The sequence below is a fragment of the Anomaloglossus baeobatrachus genome, chromosome 8, assembly GCF_048569485.1.
Source record: "Anomaloglossus baeobatrachus isolate aAnoBae1 chromosome 8, aAnoBae1.hap1, whole genome shotgun sequence".
Lineage (NCBI taxonomy): Eukaryota > Metazoa > Chordata > Amphibia > Anura > Aromobatidae > Anomaloglossus > Anomaloglossus baeobatrachus.
In genome coordinates this window covers 23,527,701-23,544,456 of record NC_134360.1, presented here as the reverse complement: position 1 = coordinate 23,544,456, position 16,756 = coordinate 23,527,701, and the positions used below count along the sequence as shown (strand labels likewise).

At 47.9% G+C, this 16,756-nt stretch overlaps 1 protein-coding gene across 1 annotated transcript in view; it reads right to left on the bottom strand.

The window, feature by feature from the left end:
• Positions 1 to 14,610, bottom strand: part of C8H3orf49 (chromosome 8 C3orf49 homolog) — a 40,230-nt gene extending 25,620 nt beyond the window's left edge. The window contains exons 1-2 of the mRNA XM_075320687.1: positions 14,498 to 14,610; positions 11,925 to 12,250 (exon numbers count right to left, since the gene is read on the bottom strand). Coding sequence (XP_075176802.1) covers positions 11,925 to 12,250; positions 14,498 to 14,610 — 439 coding nt within the window. The remainder of the gene's footprint in view (positions 1 to 11,924; positions 12,251 to 14,497) is intronic.
• Positions 14,611 to 16,756: the final 2,146 nt, after the last annotated feature.

Below are 16,756 nucleotides of genomic sequence, written 5' to 3'. Positions count from 1 at the left end.
GGTCTGATATTCTCAGACTAGGGAGGTCCACTGTTATTGGACACTCCCCAGCCTAAAAATAGCAGGCCGCAGCCGCCCCAGAAGTGGCGCATCCATTAGACGCGCCAATCCTGGCGCTTTGCCCCAGCTCATCCCGCGCCCTGGTGCGTTGGCAAACGGGGTAATATATGGGGTTGATGCCAGATGTGTAATGTCACCTGGCATCAAGCCCTGGGGTTGGTGAGGTCAGGCGTCTATCAGATACCCGACATCACCAACCCAGTCAGTAATAATTAAAAAATAGACAACAAAAAAAGTTTTATTTGAAAAAACACTCCCCAAAACATTCCCTCTTTAACCAATTTATTGAAAAGAGCACAATCAATTCCACGTCCGGCGTAATCCAATAAGGGGGGGGGGGGGGCACGGCGATCCATACCATAGTCGCTGTCCCAGTCAATGAAAAACAGAATGTTCCCCATTGGCTGGGAGAGCAATGCAGTGACCTGAGCTAACATCAATGGGTCAGCTCAGGTCACTGCAGGGGATGACTAGCGCTGCCATCAGGAGCATAGATGAGATCATTACCTTCTGTGATCATCTCCTGTACTGCTGACGTCAGCGCTGTCACTGACTTATCGCGAGAGCCCGTGACGTCACCGCTAGTGACAGTCTCGGGCCGCTCGTGAGACAGGCATAGTCGGCAGTGACAGCGGTGACGTCAGGAGGCAGGAGATCGTCACAGCAGGTAATGATCTCACCTCCTGACAGCAGCGATCGTCATCCCCGCGGCTGCCAGCACTGCAGGGTGTCAGTGTCTGCCTGCGCTGCCGCGTGACAGGCTGCTGACACTGCGGGCAGACACTGACACCCTGCAGTGCAGGCAGCCGCGAGGCCGGAGCAGGACACACACTGCACGGGCACCTGGAGGTCGCACGGAAGTGCTTCTGTGCGGCGTCCAGGGAGTGCGACGTGTGTTTCCTCTGCTCCTCTTCCTGGCATAATGACATCGCTTCCTGCAAAACCGCAGGCAGCGATGAGCATTCCCGCAGGTAATTCGCGGCTATTCCGGTGGTATACCGCACATCATTGCTACCTGCGGAATACCCCCGGAATACCGCAGGTACCTGCGGAAATTAATGGACATGCACATTTTCTCAAGAAAGTTTCTCGAGAAAATTTTCTCAAGAAATTTTCTTGAGAAAAATCCGCACAGTGCGCACAGCTATTTTTTTTTCTCATTGAATTTCATGGGAAATGTCTGCACAAAGATTGCAGACATTTCTCAAGAAATTTCCGGGGCAAATCCGCGGGTAAATCCGCGGGAAAAACGGTCTAGTGCGCACATAGCCTTAGGCTGCTTTCACACTTGCGTTGTGAGGCATCTGCCACAGTGCATTCTGTGACGCACGTGACGGATGCGTTGCAAATAGAGTGCTAATAAAGGTAATGGATTCCTGTGACAGAACGTTTTGCGTTTTGTTTTTTTTCGTTATTTTTTTTTTTTAAAGTTTTGCCAGTAAAGGAGATTTGCGGTCGGGAGGAGAGAGATAGGTGACCGCAAATCCCCTAAGTGACCGCGGTGAGCCGCACAATCAGCGGTGCCGTCACTCAGGTGACCCGCGGCCACAGCTGAAGTCCTCCACCTGAGAGCGGTGGCTGCGGGTCACCTGAATGAGGGCACAGCTGATCACGCGTCTCACTTCAGTTGCTGTGTGGAGCTGATAGAGAGCGGTCGTGTTCTACGTCCGCTCCTGTCAGCTTCATGTAGCAAAGCTGGATGTGTCGTGGGACATCGTGTGGATTACGCCAGACCTGGAGGGGTATTTGGAGATTAATAAAGTGGTGAAAGAGGGTGTTTTTTTGTCTTTTATTCCAAATAAAGGATTTTTTGGGTGTATGTGCTTATTTTCTTTATCTTACAGGTTAATCATGGAAGGTATCTCGGGGAGACGCCTGCCATGATTAACCTAGGACTTAGTGGCAGCTATGGGCTGCTGCCATTAACTCCTTATTACTCCGATTGCCACTGCACCAGGGCAATTCGGGATGAGCCGGATAGAGTCCCGGGTCTGTCACATCTAATGGATGCGGCAATTCCGGGAGGCTGCTAGCTGATATTTTTAGGCTGGGGGGCTCCCCATAACGTGGGGCTCCCCATCCTGAGAATACCAGGCTTCAGCTGTTTGGCTTTATCTTGGCTGGTATCAAAATTGGGGGGGGGGGACCGCACGCTTTTTTTTAAAAAATTATTTATTTTTTGTACTGCACTAGATAGACCCGCCCACCGGTGGCTGTGATTGGTTGCATTGAGACAGCTGTCACTCAGCGTGGGAGCTTGTCTGACTGCAACCAATCATAGGCGCCGGTAGGCGGGGGAAGCAGGGAATACGAGATGGATTAATGAGCGTCCGGCATTTTCAAAAGCAGGAGAAGCCGCCGGACCAGCGTGACAGCTGTGCAGCCCAGCGGTGGTGATCAGTGAGTATGAGAGAGGGTGAGACCAACATGGACAGAGAGAGAGAAACGATTTAGATCGTTCTGCTGGACATGCTGAGCATGCTCAGTAGAACGTGACGGAATTCGCCACCATACACAATCATTAGACACCTTGGCTGATTCTAACAGAATCCGTCAAGGTGCATTTTTTTAATGACCCAAAAAACACTACATGTAGCGTTCCCTCCGCCTGACGCTGCATCAAAATAACGACTCAGCGTCGTCCAGCGGATGCAACGCAGACACTTGTGTTAGGCTAAGTTCACATTTCCGCTAAAATGTATCAGTCGAAATCCGCTGCTATGGTAAACAACGGAATCCATTTAGCGGATTCCGTTGTGTCCCATAGACTTGCATTAGTGGCGGATTGCGACTGATGACCCTGCGTTGCGTCCGCTGCGTCGCGGTCCGTCGTTTTTTGACTGACTGCTGGGCGGGGAGCAACGCAGAATGTAATGTTTTTCGGTGCAGGAATCCGTCGCCATCCGTCACACTTGCAATGGATTCCGTCGTAATCCGTCTTACGACGGAATCCAGCGCTGGATTCCGTCATGCTCTACTGAGCATGCCCAGCATGTTTGGCACGCCCACTGGGCTGTCCCAAACACAAACGGATCATGACTGATCCGTCAAAAAACGGACGCACAGCGGATGTAACGGACGCAACTGATACGTTTTTTCACAGGATTCCTGTGAAAGGAATCCTGTGAAAAACACATCAGTTGCATCAGTTGACATCTAAAAAACAACTGATCCGTTGCTGACGGACCTGACGGATTGAAAACAACGGAAGTGTGAACTTAGCCTAACAGTGTGTCGTCAATACAAGTCTATGGAGAGTAGCGCAGTGCATTAACGGACTGCACTATTCTCCATAGCGGCGGATTGCACTGAATGCGAGTGTGAAAGCAGCCTTACTGATTATTCTGGCATTCGGCAAATAGAAATTATTTTGGTTCCTAATTGACCTAAAACAAGACAGGTTTATTCTGATTTCATGTCAGATAGTGAGAAAAACCGGAGAGAGAGCAGAGGGAAGCGAGAGCGGAGGGAAAACCTGCAGATTTGTCTGTATAGAGAACGGAGGAGAAACCTGCAGATATGTCTTTATAGAGAGCGGAGGGAAAAACCTGCAGATGCGTCTGTATAGAGAGCGGAGGGAAAAACCTGCAGATGTGTCTGTATAGAGAACGGAGGGAAAAACCTGAAGATGTGTCTTTATAGCGAGCGGAGGGAAAAACCTGCAGATGCGTCTGTATAGAGAGCGGAGGGAAAACCTGCAGATTTGTCTGTATAGAGAACGGAGGGAAAAACCTGCAGATGTGTCTTTATAGAGAGTGGAGGGAAAAACCTGCAGATGCGTCTGTATAGAGAGTGGAGGGAAAAACCTGCAGATGTGTCTGTATAGAGAGCGGAGGGAAAACCTGCAGATTTGTCTGTATAGAGAACGGAGGGAAAACCTGCAGATGTGTCTGTATAGAGAGCGGAGGGAAAACCTGCATATTTGTCTATATAGAGAACGGAGGGAAAAACCTGCAGATGTGTCTGTATAGAGAGCGTAGGGAAAACCTGCAGATGTGTCTTTATAGAGAGCGGAGGGAAAACCTGCAGATGTGTCTTTATAGAGAGCGGAGGGAAAACCTGCAGATTTGTCTGTATAGAGAACGGAGGGAAAAACCTGCAGATGTGTAAAGACAAGATAGAGAGCGGAGGGAAAACCTGCAGATGCATCTGTATAGAGAGCGGAGGAAAAAACCTGCAGATGCGTCTGTATAGAGAGCGGAGGGAAAACCTGCAGATTTGTCTATATAGAGAACGGAGGGAAAAACCTGCAGATGTGTCTTTATAGAGAGCGGAGGGAAAAACCTACAGATGTCTGTATAGAGAGTGGAGGAAAAACCTGCAGATGTGTCTGTATAGAGAGCAGAGGGAAAACCTGCAGATGTGTCTGTATAGAGAGCAGAGGGAAAACCTGCAGATGTGTCTGTATAGAGAGTAAATGGAAACTTCTGGTTTCAACTATATGTTCTTTTTTTCCTTGCAAATTTTGCAACATTTTGGAAGACCTTGCAACTTTCTGCATGAAAATGAGGTCAAAGAGTAAAGAGCGTGTTTTATTTCTTTGTCGCTCCATTGGGAGACCCAGACAATTGGGGTGTATAGCTTCTGCCTCCGGAGGCCACACAAAGTATTACACTTAAAAGTGTAAAGCCCCTCCCCTTCTGCCTATACACCCCCCGTGCATCACGGGCTTCTCAGTTTTTATGCTTTGTGCGAAGGAGGCACACATGCACGCATAGCTCCACATCTTAGTCAGCAGCAGCTGCTGACTATGTCGGATGGAAGAAAAGAGGGCCCATATAGGGCCCCCAGCATGCTCCCTTCTCACCCCACTCTGGTCGGCGGTGCTGTTAAGGTTGAGGTACCCATTGCGGGTACATAAGCAGGAGCCACATGCTGTTTTCCTTCCCCATCCCTTAATGGGCTCTGGGTGAAGTGGGATCCTAATCGGTCTCCAGGCACTGAGGCCGTGCTCCCTCCGCAGCCCCTGGGGAATCTGCTGGACAGGAGCCGAGTATCGTCAGGGACAAGGCCCTGCTACTATGAGGTACTCTGTGTCCCCGTGGGGACCGCGCATGGAGCGCTGGTGCCATATACACTGCAGCACTGCTGGGTGTGTTAGTGCGCCGGGGACTACCGCGCAGGCCACGCTGTGAGGTACTCTGTGTCCCCGTGGGGACCGCGCATGGAGCGCTGGTGCCATATACACTGCAGCACTGCTGGGTGTGTTAGTGCGCCGGGGACTACCGCGCCGGCCGCGCTTATATGCCGGCCGCGCTTATAACTTTAGTCCCCGGCTTTTGCGGCCTAGTATCGCATATTCCCGCCCCCAGGCCTGTCAGTCAGGGGAAGGGAGGGACGCTGCACAGGACGTCAGCGCTGAGGGCTGGAGCATACTTTGTATCCTCCTCCCCCCTCATTCAGCACAGTGGGGCTCCAGATTCCCGCACTTTCTAGGGCACGCCCACGGCCCCCTCCTCTCCACAGAACGCCGGCAGCCATTCCTGTCAGCACTTCTGACGCTGGAGAGGAGAGACAACAGGCTCTGGGAGGCCCAGGCAGGGATTCTGGTGATCACACAACTGCTTTGAGCGGTCGGTAAGCAGCACCTGAGGTGCTGGCCCCACTGAGTGCCGGAGTGTACATATATATATATGCTTATATGCTATACATTTACACTATACTGTCGCACTGTTGATTTTTGGCTATATACCCTCCTGGATTGTACTCAGAGGAGACAACAGCATGTCGTCCGCAAATAGCAAGGGTGCCAAAGCACAGGCTTACTTTGCAACCTGTACCTCATGTGCGGCTATACTACCGGCAGGTTCCACTGACCCTCATTGTGTGCAATGCTCGGCCCCTGTGGCACTTACTCAGCCGGAGCCTCTGCTACTGGTGGCCCAGGTGGAACCACCTGCTACCACTGTCCAGGTGACAGGGACGGAGTTTGCAGTATTTGCTGACAAACTGTCTGAGACTATGGATAAATGGTCTGCTAGGATACTAGAAGCCTTACAGTCCAGACCGGTAACTCAGGCCCCGGGCACTGTTCAATCATTGACCCCAGGCCCCCCTCAATTGGAGCTGCAGAGTGCTCCTGGGGTGACCCATGAGTCCCAGGGTGAGGTCTCTGACATGGACCGCAGTCCCAGGCCGCTTAAGCGAGCTCGCTGGGAAATTCCCTCGACTTCATCACACTGTTCAGGGTCTCAGCAGGAGGACTCTCTGGATGATGAAGCGGAGGTAGCAGATCAGGATTCTGATCCTGAGACCGCGCTTAACCTGGATACACCTGATGGTGACGCCATAGTGAATGACCTTATAGCAACCATCAATCAGGTGTTGGATATTTCTCCACCAGCTCCTACAATTGAGGAGTCAGCTTCTCAGCAGGAGAAATTCCGTTTCAGGTTTCCCAAGCGTCCATTGAGTATGTTTCTGGATCACTCTGACTTCAGAGAGGCAGTCCAGAAACACAGAGCTTGTCCAGATAAGCGTTTTTCCAAGCGCCTTAAGGATACACGTTATCCCTTCCCCCCTGACGTGGTCAAGGGCTGGACTCAGTGTCCCAAGGTGGATCCTCCAATCTCCAGACTGGCGGCTAGATCCATAGTTGCAGTGGAAGATGGGGCTTCACTCAAAGATGCCACTGACAGACAGATGGAGCTCTGGTTGAAATCCATCTATGAAGCTATCGGCGCGTCTTTTGCTCCAGCATTCGCAGCCGTATGGGCACTCCAAGCTATCTCAGCTTGTCATGCGCAGATTAATGCAGTCACACGTACATCTGCTCCGCAAGTGGTGTCCTTAACCTCTCAGGCGTCGGCGTTTGCGTCCTACGCCATTAATGCGGTCCTGGACTCTACGAGCCGTACAGCGGTAGCATCCGCCAATTCGGTGGCAGTCCGCAGGGCCATGTGGTTACGTGAATGGAAGGCAGACTCCGCTTCCAAAAAGTTCTTAACCGGTTTGCCATTTTCTGGCGACCGCCTGTTTGGTGAACGATTGGATGAAATCATTAAACAATCCAAGGGAAAGGACTCTTCCTTACCCCAGTCCAAACCAAACAGACCTCAACCACGGAAGGTACAATCGAGGTTTCGGTCCTTTCGGCCCGCGGGAAGGTCTCAGTTCTCCTCGTCCAAAAGGCCTCAAAAGGATCAGAGGAACTCCGATGCATGGCGGTCTAAGTCACGTCCTAAAAAGACCGCCGGAGGAACCGCTCCCAAGGCGGCCTCCTCATGACTTTCGGCCTCCTCACACCGCATCCTCGGTCGGTGGCAGGCTTTCCCGCTTTTGCGACGCCTGGCTGCCACACGTAAAAGACCGATGGGTGAGAGACATTCTATCCCACGGTTACAGGATAGAGTTCAGCTCTCGTCCTCCGACTCGATTTTTCAGAACATCTCCGCCCCCCGAGAGAGCCGATGCTCTTCTTCAGGCGGTGTGCACTCTGAAGGCGGAAGGAGTGGTGATCCCTGTTCCTCTTCAGCAACAGGGTCACGGTTTTTACTCCAACTTGTTTGTGGTACCGAAAAAGGACGGATCCTTCCGTCCTGTTCTGGATCTAAAACTGCTCAACAAACACGTAAAAACCAGGCGGTTCCGGATGGAATCGCTCCGCTCCGTCATTGCCTCAATGTCCCAAGGAGACTTCCTGGCATCAATCGGCATCAAAGATGCTTATCTCCACGTACCGATTGCACCAGTGCATCAGCGCTTCCTGAGTTTCGCCATAGGGGACGAACACCTTCAGTTCGTGGCACTGCCTTTCGGCCTGGCGACAGCCCCACGGGTCTTCACCAAGGTCATGGCAGCAGTGGTAGCAGTCCTACACTCTCAGGGACACTCGGTGATCCCTTACTTAGACGACCTGCTGGTCAAGGCACCCTCTCAAGTGGCATGCCAACACAGCCTGAACATTGCTCTGGAGACTCTCCAGAGTTTCGGGTGGATCATCAATTTTCCAAAGTCAAATCTGACACCGGCCCAATCATTGACATATCTTGGCATGGAGTTTCATACTCTTCCAGCGATAGTGAAGCTTCCGCTGGACAAACAGCGTTCACTACGGACAGGGGTGCAATCTCTCCTTCAAGGCCAGTCGCACCCCCTGAGGCGCCTCATGCACTTCCTAGGGAAGATGGTAGCAGCAATGGAGGCAGTTCCTTTTGCGCAGTTTCATCTGCGTCCACTTCAATGGGACTTTCTCCGCAAATGGGACAGAAAGTCGATGTCCCTCGACAGGAACGTCTCCCTTTCACGGGCAGCCAAGGCTTCCCTTCAGTGGTGGCTTCTCCCCACTTCTCTGTCGAAGGGGAAATCCTTCCTTCCCCCATCATGGGCTGTGGTCACGACGGACGCGAGCCTGTCAGGGTGGGGAGCGGTCTTTCTCCACCACAGGGCTCAGGGAACCTGGACTCCGACAGAGTCCTCCCTTCAGATCAATGTTCTGGAGATAAGGGCAGTGTATCTTGCCCTAAAAGCGTTCCAGCCGTGGCTGGAAGGCAAGCAGATCCGAATTCAGTCGGACAACTCCACAGCGGTGGCATACATCAACCACCAAGGGGGAACACGCAGTCGGCAAGCCTTCCAGGAAGTCAGGCGGATTCTGATGTGGGTGGAAGCCACGGCCTCCACCATATCCGCAGTTCACATCCCGGGCGTAGAAAACTGGGAAGCAGACTTTCTCAGTCGCCAGGGCATGGACGCAGGGGAATGGTCCCTTCATCCGGACGTGTTTCAGGAGATCTGTTGCCGCTGGGGGATGCCGGACGTCGACCTAATGGCGTCCCGGCACAACAACAAGGTCCCAACATTCATGGCACGGTTTCAAGATCACAGAGCTCTGGCGGCAGACGCCTTAGTTCAGGATTGGTCGCAGTTTCAACTCCCTTATGTGTTTCCTCCTCTGGCACTGTTGCCCAGAGTGTTACGCAAGATCAGGTCCGACTGCCGCCGCGCCATCCTCGTCGCTCCAGACTGGCCGAGGAGGTCGTGGTACCCGGATCTGTGGCATCTCACGGTGGGCCAACCGTGGGCACTACCAGACCGACCAGACTTGCTGTCTCAAGGGCCGTTTTTCCATCTGAATTCTGCGGCCCTCAACCTGACTGTGTGGCCATTGAGTCCTGGATCCTAGCGTCTTCAGGGTTATCTCAAGAGGTCATTGCCACTATGAGACAGGCTAGGAAACCAACGTCCGCCAAGATCTACCACAGGACGTGGAGGATATTCCTATCTTGGTGCTCTGATCAGGGTTTTTCTCCCTGGCCATTTGCCTTGCCCACTTTTCTTTCCTTCCTTCAATCCGGATTGGAAAAAGGGTTGTCGCTCGGCTCTCTTAAGGGACAAGTCTCAGCGCTCTGTGTTTTTTCAGAAGCGCCTGGCCAGACTTCCACAGGTACGCACGTTCCTGCAGGGGGTTTGTCACATAGTCCCTCCTTACAAGCGGCCGTTAGAACCCTGGGATCTGAACAGGGTGCTGATGGCTCTTCAGAAACCACCTTTCGAGCCAATGAGGGATGTTTCTCTCTCACGCCTTTCGCAGAAAGTGGCCTTCCTAGTAGCAGTCACATCACTTCGGAGAGTGTCTGAGCTGGCGGCGCTGTCATGCAAAGCCCCTTTCCTGGTGTTTCACCAGGACAAGGTGGTTCTGCGTCCGGTTCCGGAATTTCTCCCTAAGGTGGTATCCCCTTTTCATCTCAATCAGGATATCTCCTTACCCTCTTTTTGTCCTCATCCAGTTCATCAGTGTGAAAAGGATTTGCACTCGTTAGATCTGGTGAGAGCACTCAGACTCTACATTTCTCGTACGGCGCCCCTGCGCCGCTCGGATGCACTCTTTGTCCTTGTCGCTGGCCAGCGTAAAGGGTCACAAGCTTCCAAATCAACCCTGGCTCGGTGGATCAAGGAACCAATTCTCGAAGCTTACCGATCTTCTGGGCTTCCGGTTCCCTCAGGGCTGAAAGCCCATTCTACCAGAGCCGTGGGTGCGTCCTGGGCTTTGCGGCACCAGGCTACGGCTCAGCAGGTGTGTCAGGCGGCTACCTGGTCGAGCCTGCACACTTTCACGAAACACTATCAGGTGCATACCTATGCTTCGGCGGATGCCAGCCTAGGTAGACAAGTCCTTCAGGCGGCGGTTGCCCACCTGTAGGAAACGGCCGTTTTACGGCTCTATTACGAGGTATTATTTTACCCACCCAGGGACTGCTTTTGGACGTCCCAATTGTCTGGGTCTCCCAATGGAGCGACAAAGAAGAAGGGAATTTTGTTTACTTACCGTAAATTCCTTTTCTTCTAGCTCCAATTGGGAGACCCAGCACCCGCCCCTGTTCCCTTCGGGCTGTTGTTCTTTGTGTACACATGTTGTTCATGTTGAATGGTTTCAGTTCTCCGAAATTCCTTCGGATTGAATTTACTTTAAACCAATTTATAACTTTTCCTCCTTCTTGCTTTTGCACCAAAACTGAGAAGCCCGTGATGCACGGGGGGTGTATAGGCAGAAGGGGAGGGGCTTTACACTTTTAAGTGTAATACTTTGTGTTGCCTCCGGAGGCAGAAGCTATACACCCCAATTGTCTGGGTCTCCCAATTGGAGCTAGAAGAAAAGGAATTTACGGTAAGTAAACAAAATTCCCTTCTTTCATGAACCATTTTAATAAATTTAGTGCAAAAAATTTCATGAAACTAAAAAAAAAGTTAAAACCCCCCCACATAAAATGCAAATTATGAATTGGCCTTTAAGGGTGCAAGTTATGAAATGACAGTGGCTTTATATTCTAGAGCAAATGTTCCGTGATCATCCGTTAAAACGGATCCAGCAGTAATCCATTGTGCAAACACAACTTTTTATGTCTATTTTGACAAAAATAGATTTTTGCAGGATCTGTTTTTTTAACATTGGCGTCTATGGAGAACGGATCCATTACCCGATTGCTATTTATCTCCATTTCAAACTGATCCAGTAAAAAAAAAAATGATACTTTACAAATGCAATAAAATGGAAGATAAATAGCAATGTTAACAGATCTGTTTTCCATAGACTCCAATGTTAAAAAAAATGGATCATTATTTTCAAAACAGACAAAATAGTTGCATTTGCGGAATGGATCGCTGCTGGATCCATTCTGATGGGTGATTCCAGGACATATGAACTTAGCCTAAAATGACCACACAAACAATTTCTTTTTCAAAGATCTGATTTTTTTTTAAACTAGTAATCCATATATATAGTAATAGTTAAAAAAAAATAATCAGACTTTGGAAAACAAAAGTTACTTGAAATTGCCATAATCATCCTGACTTGTTTCCAGTTGTTTTTTTTGTTTTTTTTTTACTGAAGGTTATATAAACAATTGGCGGAATTTAATTTTTTTCCCCACCATTTACAATTTTTATTAAGTATGTTAGATGATAAAATGAATGGTGTCATATAAAACTACTACTCGTCGTGCCAAAAATTGAAAAAAATAAATAAATAATAATAATAATAATAATAATAATAATAAAAAACCTTCCATACTAATATGTTGAAAGGAAAAATAAAAGTAAGAGTTATGGCGAAAAAAACAAACGCACAAATAAAAAAACAACATCTAGTGCTGGATCACTGGAGAAAACAGGGGACGATTTATCAAAGATGGTGCAAAGTAAAAAATTAAGCGAGTGCCTGAGGTGCCAGATTAGGTTGCCGGTTTTAAGGGCATCTAAAAACAATTCCTTAAATCTGATTCCATCGGCGTTCCCAGGATTCTGTGAGTTTTCCTGGAAATGAGGAGGAATTTGTTCTGTGTGCTCAGTTTACACGTATGTCCCAGCTGGACAGATGTAGCCGACACAACCTCAATGAGATTTGCACAAGTGATTGACCTTCTTACCAGCTCGTGAGATCCTCCTTCTTGACCCCTTGACGCTTTCCCGTGGGAGTGCGAGGTGTTGAATCATTTTCGGAAGGTGATGCTGTTGGTGGGACATCGCCGGTGACAGATTCCTAGAAGACGCAGCTCGCAGGACGGTTACAGGCTTGGCTTCCTTTATTCTGGTGGTGAGTACTTTTCCCATAAAAATCTTCATCTTTTGCCCCAGACTTTTTTTTTTGTGCTCTCGGGTCATGGAGGATCCCGAATCGCTGTCACTGGATAGCTCTTCATTGGGGACGAGGACTTTTTGGTTTAGTAGGTTGGTTGAGACGGCTCCATGCCACCTGCATGAAGAATCATGAGTAATTGCTTTCGGAAGAGTATACATCCATACTATCTCAATGAAGCAGGTTTAAATAGTAATTTAGAAATTAATTTCGAGAATATTTACTCAATTTGACAAGTAGACTAGATTCGGTCCAATACAACATTGCGAAAAGACATTTATACCCACCCTTTACCTGGCTTAGCTCCCCGTCCTCCGTGCCGGATTTTGGTTCTTCCGTTGGCCTTGTTTGGGTCATGACGCATATACCAATGCCAATGGTGGGCGTCACTCCACCCCATTGACCACATGAGGTCTCAGTGCTGGAAGGAAACACTGGAAGTATCGGAGACCAACATGGAGGACAGGGGAACCACCGAGGTGCCATAAGGATGAGTGAGTATTGTGATTTTTATTATCTTAACCTCTTCCCAAGCCATGAGACGGCAATCTAGTGTGTGAATCAAATACCCCAAAAATTCATATTTGCCAGAATTAAAAATTTGATACAAATTTTGTTTTCTTGATATTCAGGTAACTAATTCAATATAAGCAAAAAATGCTTTTATAGTCCCAAATTGGGCCAATAGTGCTAAGTATAACCAAACCCATCGGTGCTGATGGAAACCTACGAAGCCCAATACTACTCCGTGTGACCAGGGTCACATTTTGGTCTTGTATAAAAACTGATCATAACAATTGGGTAACTATTTCCCCAAAATTAAGCAATTTGCAATTGTCACACCCAATGTCTGCCTTATCCTGCACACGTGTCCAATGCAATGCTGAATGTTCCAATGGCATACGTCCATTGTAAGAAAATAATGTATGGGGGCCATAATGGGAGACATTAATAGGGCATAGGGCCACAATTGGGGCATTATTTGAATATGGGAACACAATGAAGGAGATTTTATAGTATAGAGTCCACAATGGGAAACATTATTACTGTATGAGACCACCACAATTGGGGATATTATTGGGGTATGAGGCCATAATGGGGGACTTTATTATGGTTTGGGGCTACAATTGGAAATATTAAGGTATAGGAACATAATGGGGGACATTATTAAGATATGGGAACATAATGGGGGACATTATTAAGATATGGGAACATAATGAGGCACATAATTAAGGTATGGGACCATAATGGGGGACATTATTAAGATATGGGAACATAATGGGGGACATTATTATGGTATGGGACCATAATGGGGGACATCATTAAAGTATGGGACCATAATGGGGGATATGATTAAGGTATGGGACCATAATGGGGGAGATTATTAAAGTATGGGACCATAATGGGGGATATGATTAAGGTATGGGACCATAATGGGGGAGATTATTAAAGTATGGGACCATAATGGGGGATATGATTAAGGTATGGGACCATAATGGGGGAGATTATTAAAGTATGGGACCATAATGGGGGATATGATTAAGGTATGGGACCATAATGTGGGACATTATTAAGGTATGGGACCATAATGGGATAATGGGGGACATTATTAAAGTATGGGACCATAATGGGGGATATTATTAAGGTATGGGACCATAATGGGTGACATTATTAAGGTTTTGGACCATAATGGGAGACATTATTAAAGTATGGGACCATAATGGGGATATTATTAAGGTATGGGACTATAATGGTTGACATTATTAAAGTATGGGACCATAATGAGGGAGATTATTAAAGTATGAGACCATAATGGGGGACTTTTTTAAGGTATGGGACCATAATGGGGGACATTATTAAGGTATGGGACCATACTGAGGAACATTATTAGGGAATGGGAACATAATGGGGACATTATTAAGGTATGAAACCACAATTTAGGATATTATTAGGCTATGATGAGGCCCCAGTGGGGATCTTTATTATGGTATGAGGCCACAATGGGGGGACATTTGGGGGTATAGATCACAATTGTGGACATTACTAGGGTATGAGGACATAATGGGGGACATTTTAAGGGTATGCGGGCACAATGGGAGATACTGTTAGGGTATGGGGATAGAAAGTGGAACATCAGGGCATTGGGCCACAATGGGGGATATTATTAGGATATGGGGCCACAATAGGGACAATATTAGGTTATGGGGCTACAGTTAGAGACTTAATTATCATAACGGCCACAATGGAAGATTGTAGCAACTCAACTAGCTACCATGCACCTGAGCAACATGCTGGAGGTGGGGGGTAGATCAAAGTTCTGACCTTCTTAGATCATCTTTGCCCAGGGTCAGGCGTGATCATTACCTGATGATGCCTTTTCCTTTCGTCTTAGAAGAGCCGCCCTCGTTTGTCCGGGATCCTTTGCCGCCTTTCTTGATAAGTTCTTGATATTCCGTGATCTCCAGCTTTGGTTCCATCACTATATTACCTTGAGCTTTCGAGACGGTGGTCTGGTCATGTTCTATAGACTTGAATAATACCCAAGGTCAAATGTTTTCCCATTAACGTTCCCACCACTAATTATATCGAGACTTTCAGTAAGTCATATCTGCTTGTGTCCTTTGTGGAGAAGGAGTCAGAACTTTTCCCAGACTTTCTGAAACTTTATTAGAGGATGAAACATTCATCGGAGGCTTGTGAAATTCCTCTTCCATCGCTCCTCTGTCCTTGAGAGTTGAACGTTGAAGAACTTGAAGTAAATATTTATAACGACCAAGAAACAGAGGACTCTTCGATGACCCATCTGTCATAAAATGGACACGCCACAGTGCCGTATACCAAAGGCCTGGGCTCGAAGGCTCAGAGGTCAGTAAATATAGGTGACAGGCCTATTTGTAGAAATCCAAAAGTGGACATTGCTTAAAGCAAATTATTAAATTACATTTTTTTAGTCCATGCTAGAATAAGTAGCAGTGACACCATTTTTTATCTCCAATCCCCCTCCTTAAAGTAATTTTATTTTGCTTATAGATAATTATGATCAAATCCTGGTTAAAGTTAAAATTCCAGTGCTTCCTAGTGATCTGAACAATCACACCTGCAGTGTAAAGTATGAGGGACGAAAATGAACTCGCTGATCAGAGTTTTGCCCTGGAACAGAGGTAAAAAGCCGCTAACGCCTTATAAAATCTAAAAGGCAGTGGTATCCAACTTGTGGCTCTTCCGCTGTTGTGAAACTAGGACTCCCATTATCCCAACAGCCATAATTGTATGGACATGATGGCAGTTGTAGTTTTGCCACAGCTTGGTGACCACTACTCTATGATATTCATTAGCAGATCATTTCCAGGCTCACAAATTGCCATCTACTTTAAATAATATCTAAGAATCCTCCTGTTAAAGGGAACCTGTCACTTGCCATAAATTTGTCATTTTTTACCTGGTGTAAAAGCCGCTGTTCTCCTGAATCCGGTGATGTTTTTCTTTTGTTTCTGCTCCTCTCCATTCTTGAGATATTGCCCTTTATTCCCTGTATGTAAAATTATGTAAGTGGGCGTGGCCTTCAACTCCTCTGTGGTTTATTTTTCAGGACCACGCCCATTTAGCCAAAAAATGCCAGATATGTATACAGGGAATAAAGAGCCATATCTCAGGAACGGAGAGGCGCAGAAACAAAAGAAAAACATCTCCGGATTCAGGAGAACAGCGGCATTTATACCAGGTACAAATATTACTAATTATTAGCAAGTCTTTAAATAGAGAATTAGTTCACTACAGAGAGACTCTCCTTTGGATACATTCATGACTGTGTAGTATATACAGAGACCTCTTATAATGACGGCTATGTTCCATATAAAGGGGAGAAATGTCAAGTTAAGTTCAGCTCACGTCGGTCACATGTAATAGAAGCAATAATTGTAGAGATGTCCAATTTATGTTTAGAAAAGCATTTTAAAATTTAGTTCTGATTTAAAGGGGTTTTCTGAGTATTTTTTTACTGATCGAATATTATAGTATCATAGTATCATAGTTTTTAAGGTTGAAGGGAGACTCTAAGGGCGGCTTTGCATGTTGCGACACCGCAGGTGCGATGTCGGTGGGGTCAAATCGAAAGTGACGCACATCCGGCGTCACTTTCGACATCATACTGTGTAAATGCTAGATGATACGATGAACGAGCGCAAAAACGTCGTTATCGTATCATCGTTGCATTCACCGACATTTCTATAATGCCGGTGCCGCGACAGGTACGATGTTGTTCCTCGTTCCTGCGGCAGCACACATCACTGTGTATGAAGCCGCAGGAGCGAGGAACATCTCCTTACCTGCCGCTGGCGGCTATGCGGAAGGACAGAGGTGGGCGGGATGTTTACATCCTGCTCATCTCCGCCCCTCCGCCGCTATTGGCCGCCTGCCATGTGACGTCGCTATGATGCCGCACGACCCGCCCCCTTAGGAAGGAGGCGGGTCGCCGGCCAGAGCGACGGTCGCAGGGCAGGTGAGTGCATGTGAAGCTGCCGTAGCGATAATTTTCGCTACGCCAGCTATCACACGATATCGTACCTGCGACGGGGCGGGAACTATCGCGTGCGACATCGCAGCATCGGCTTGCGATGTCGCAAC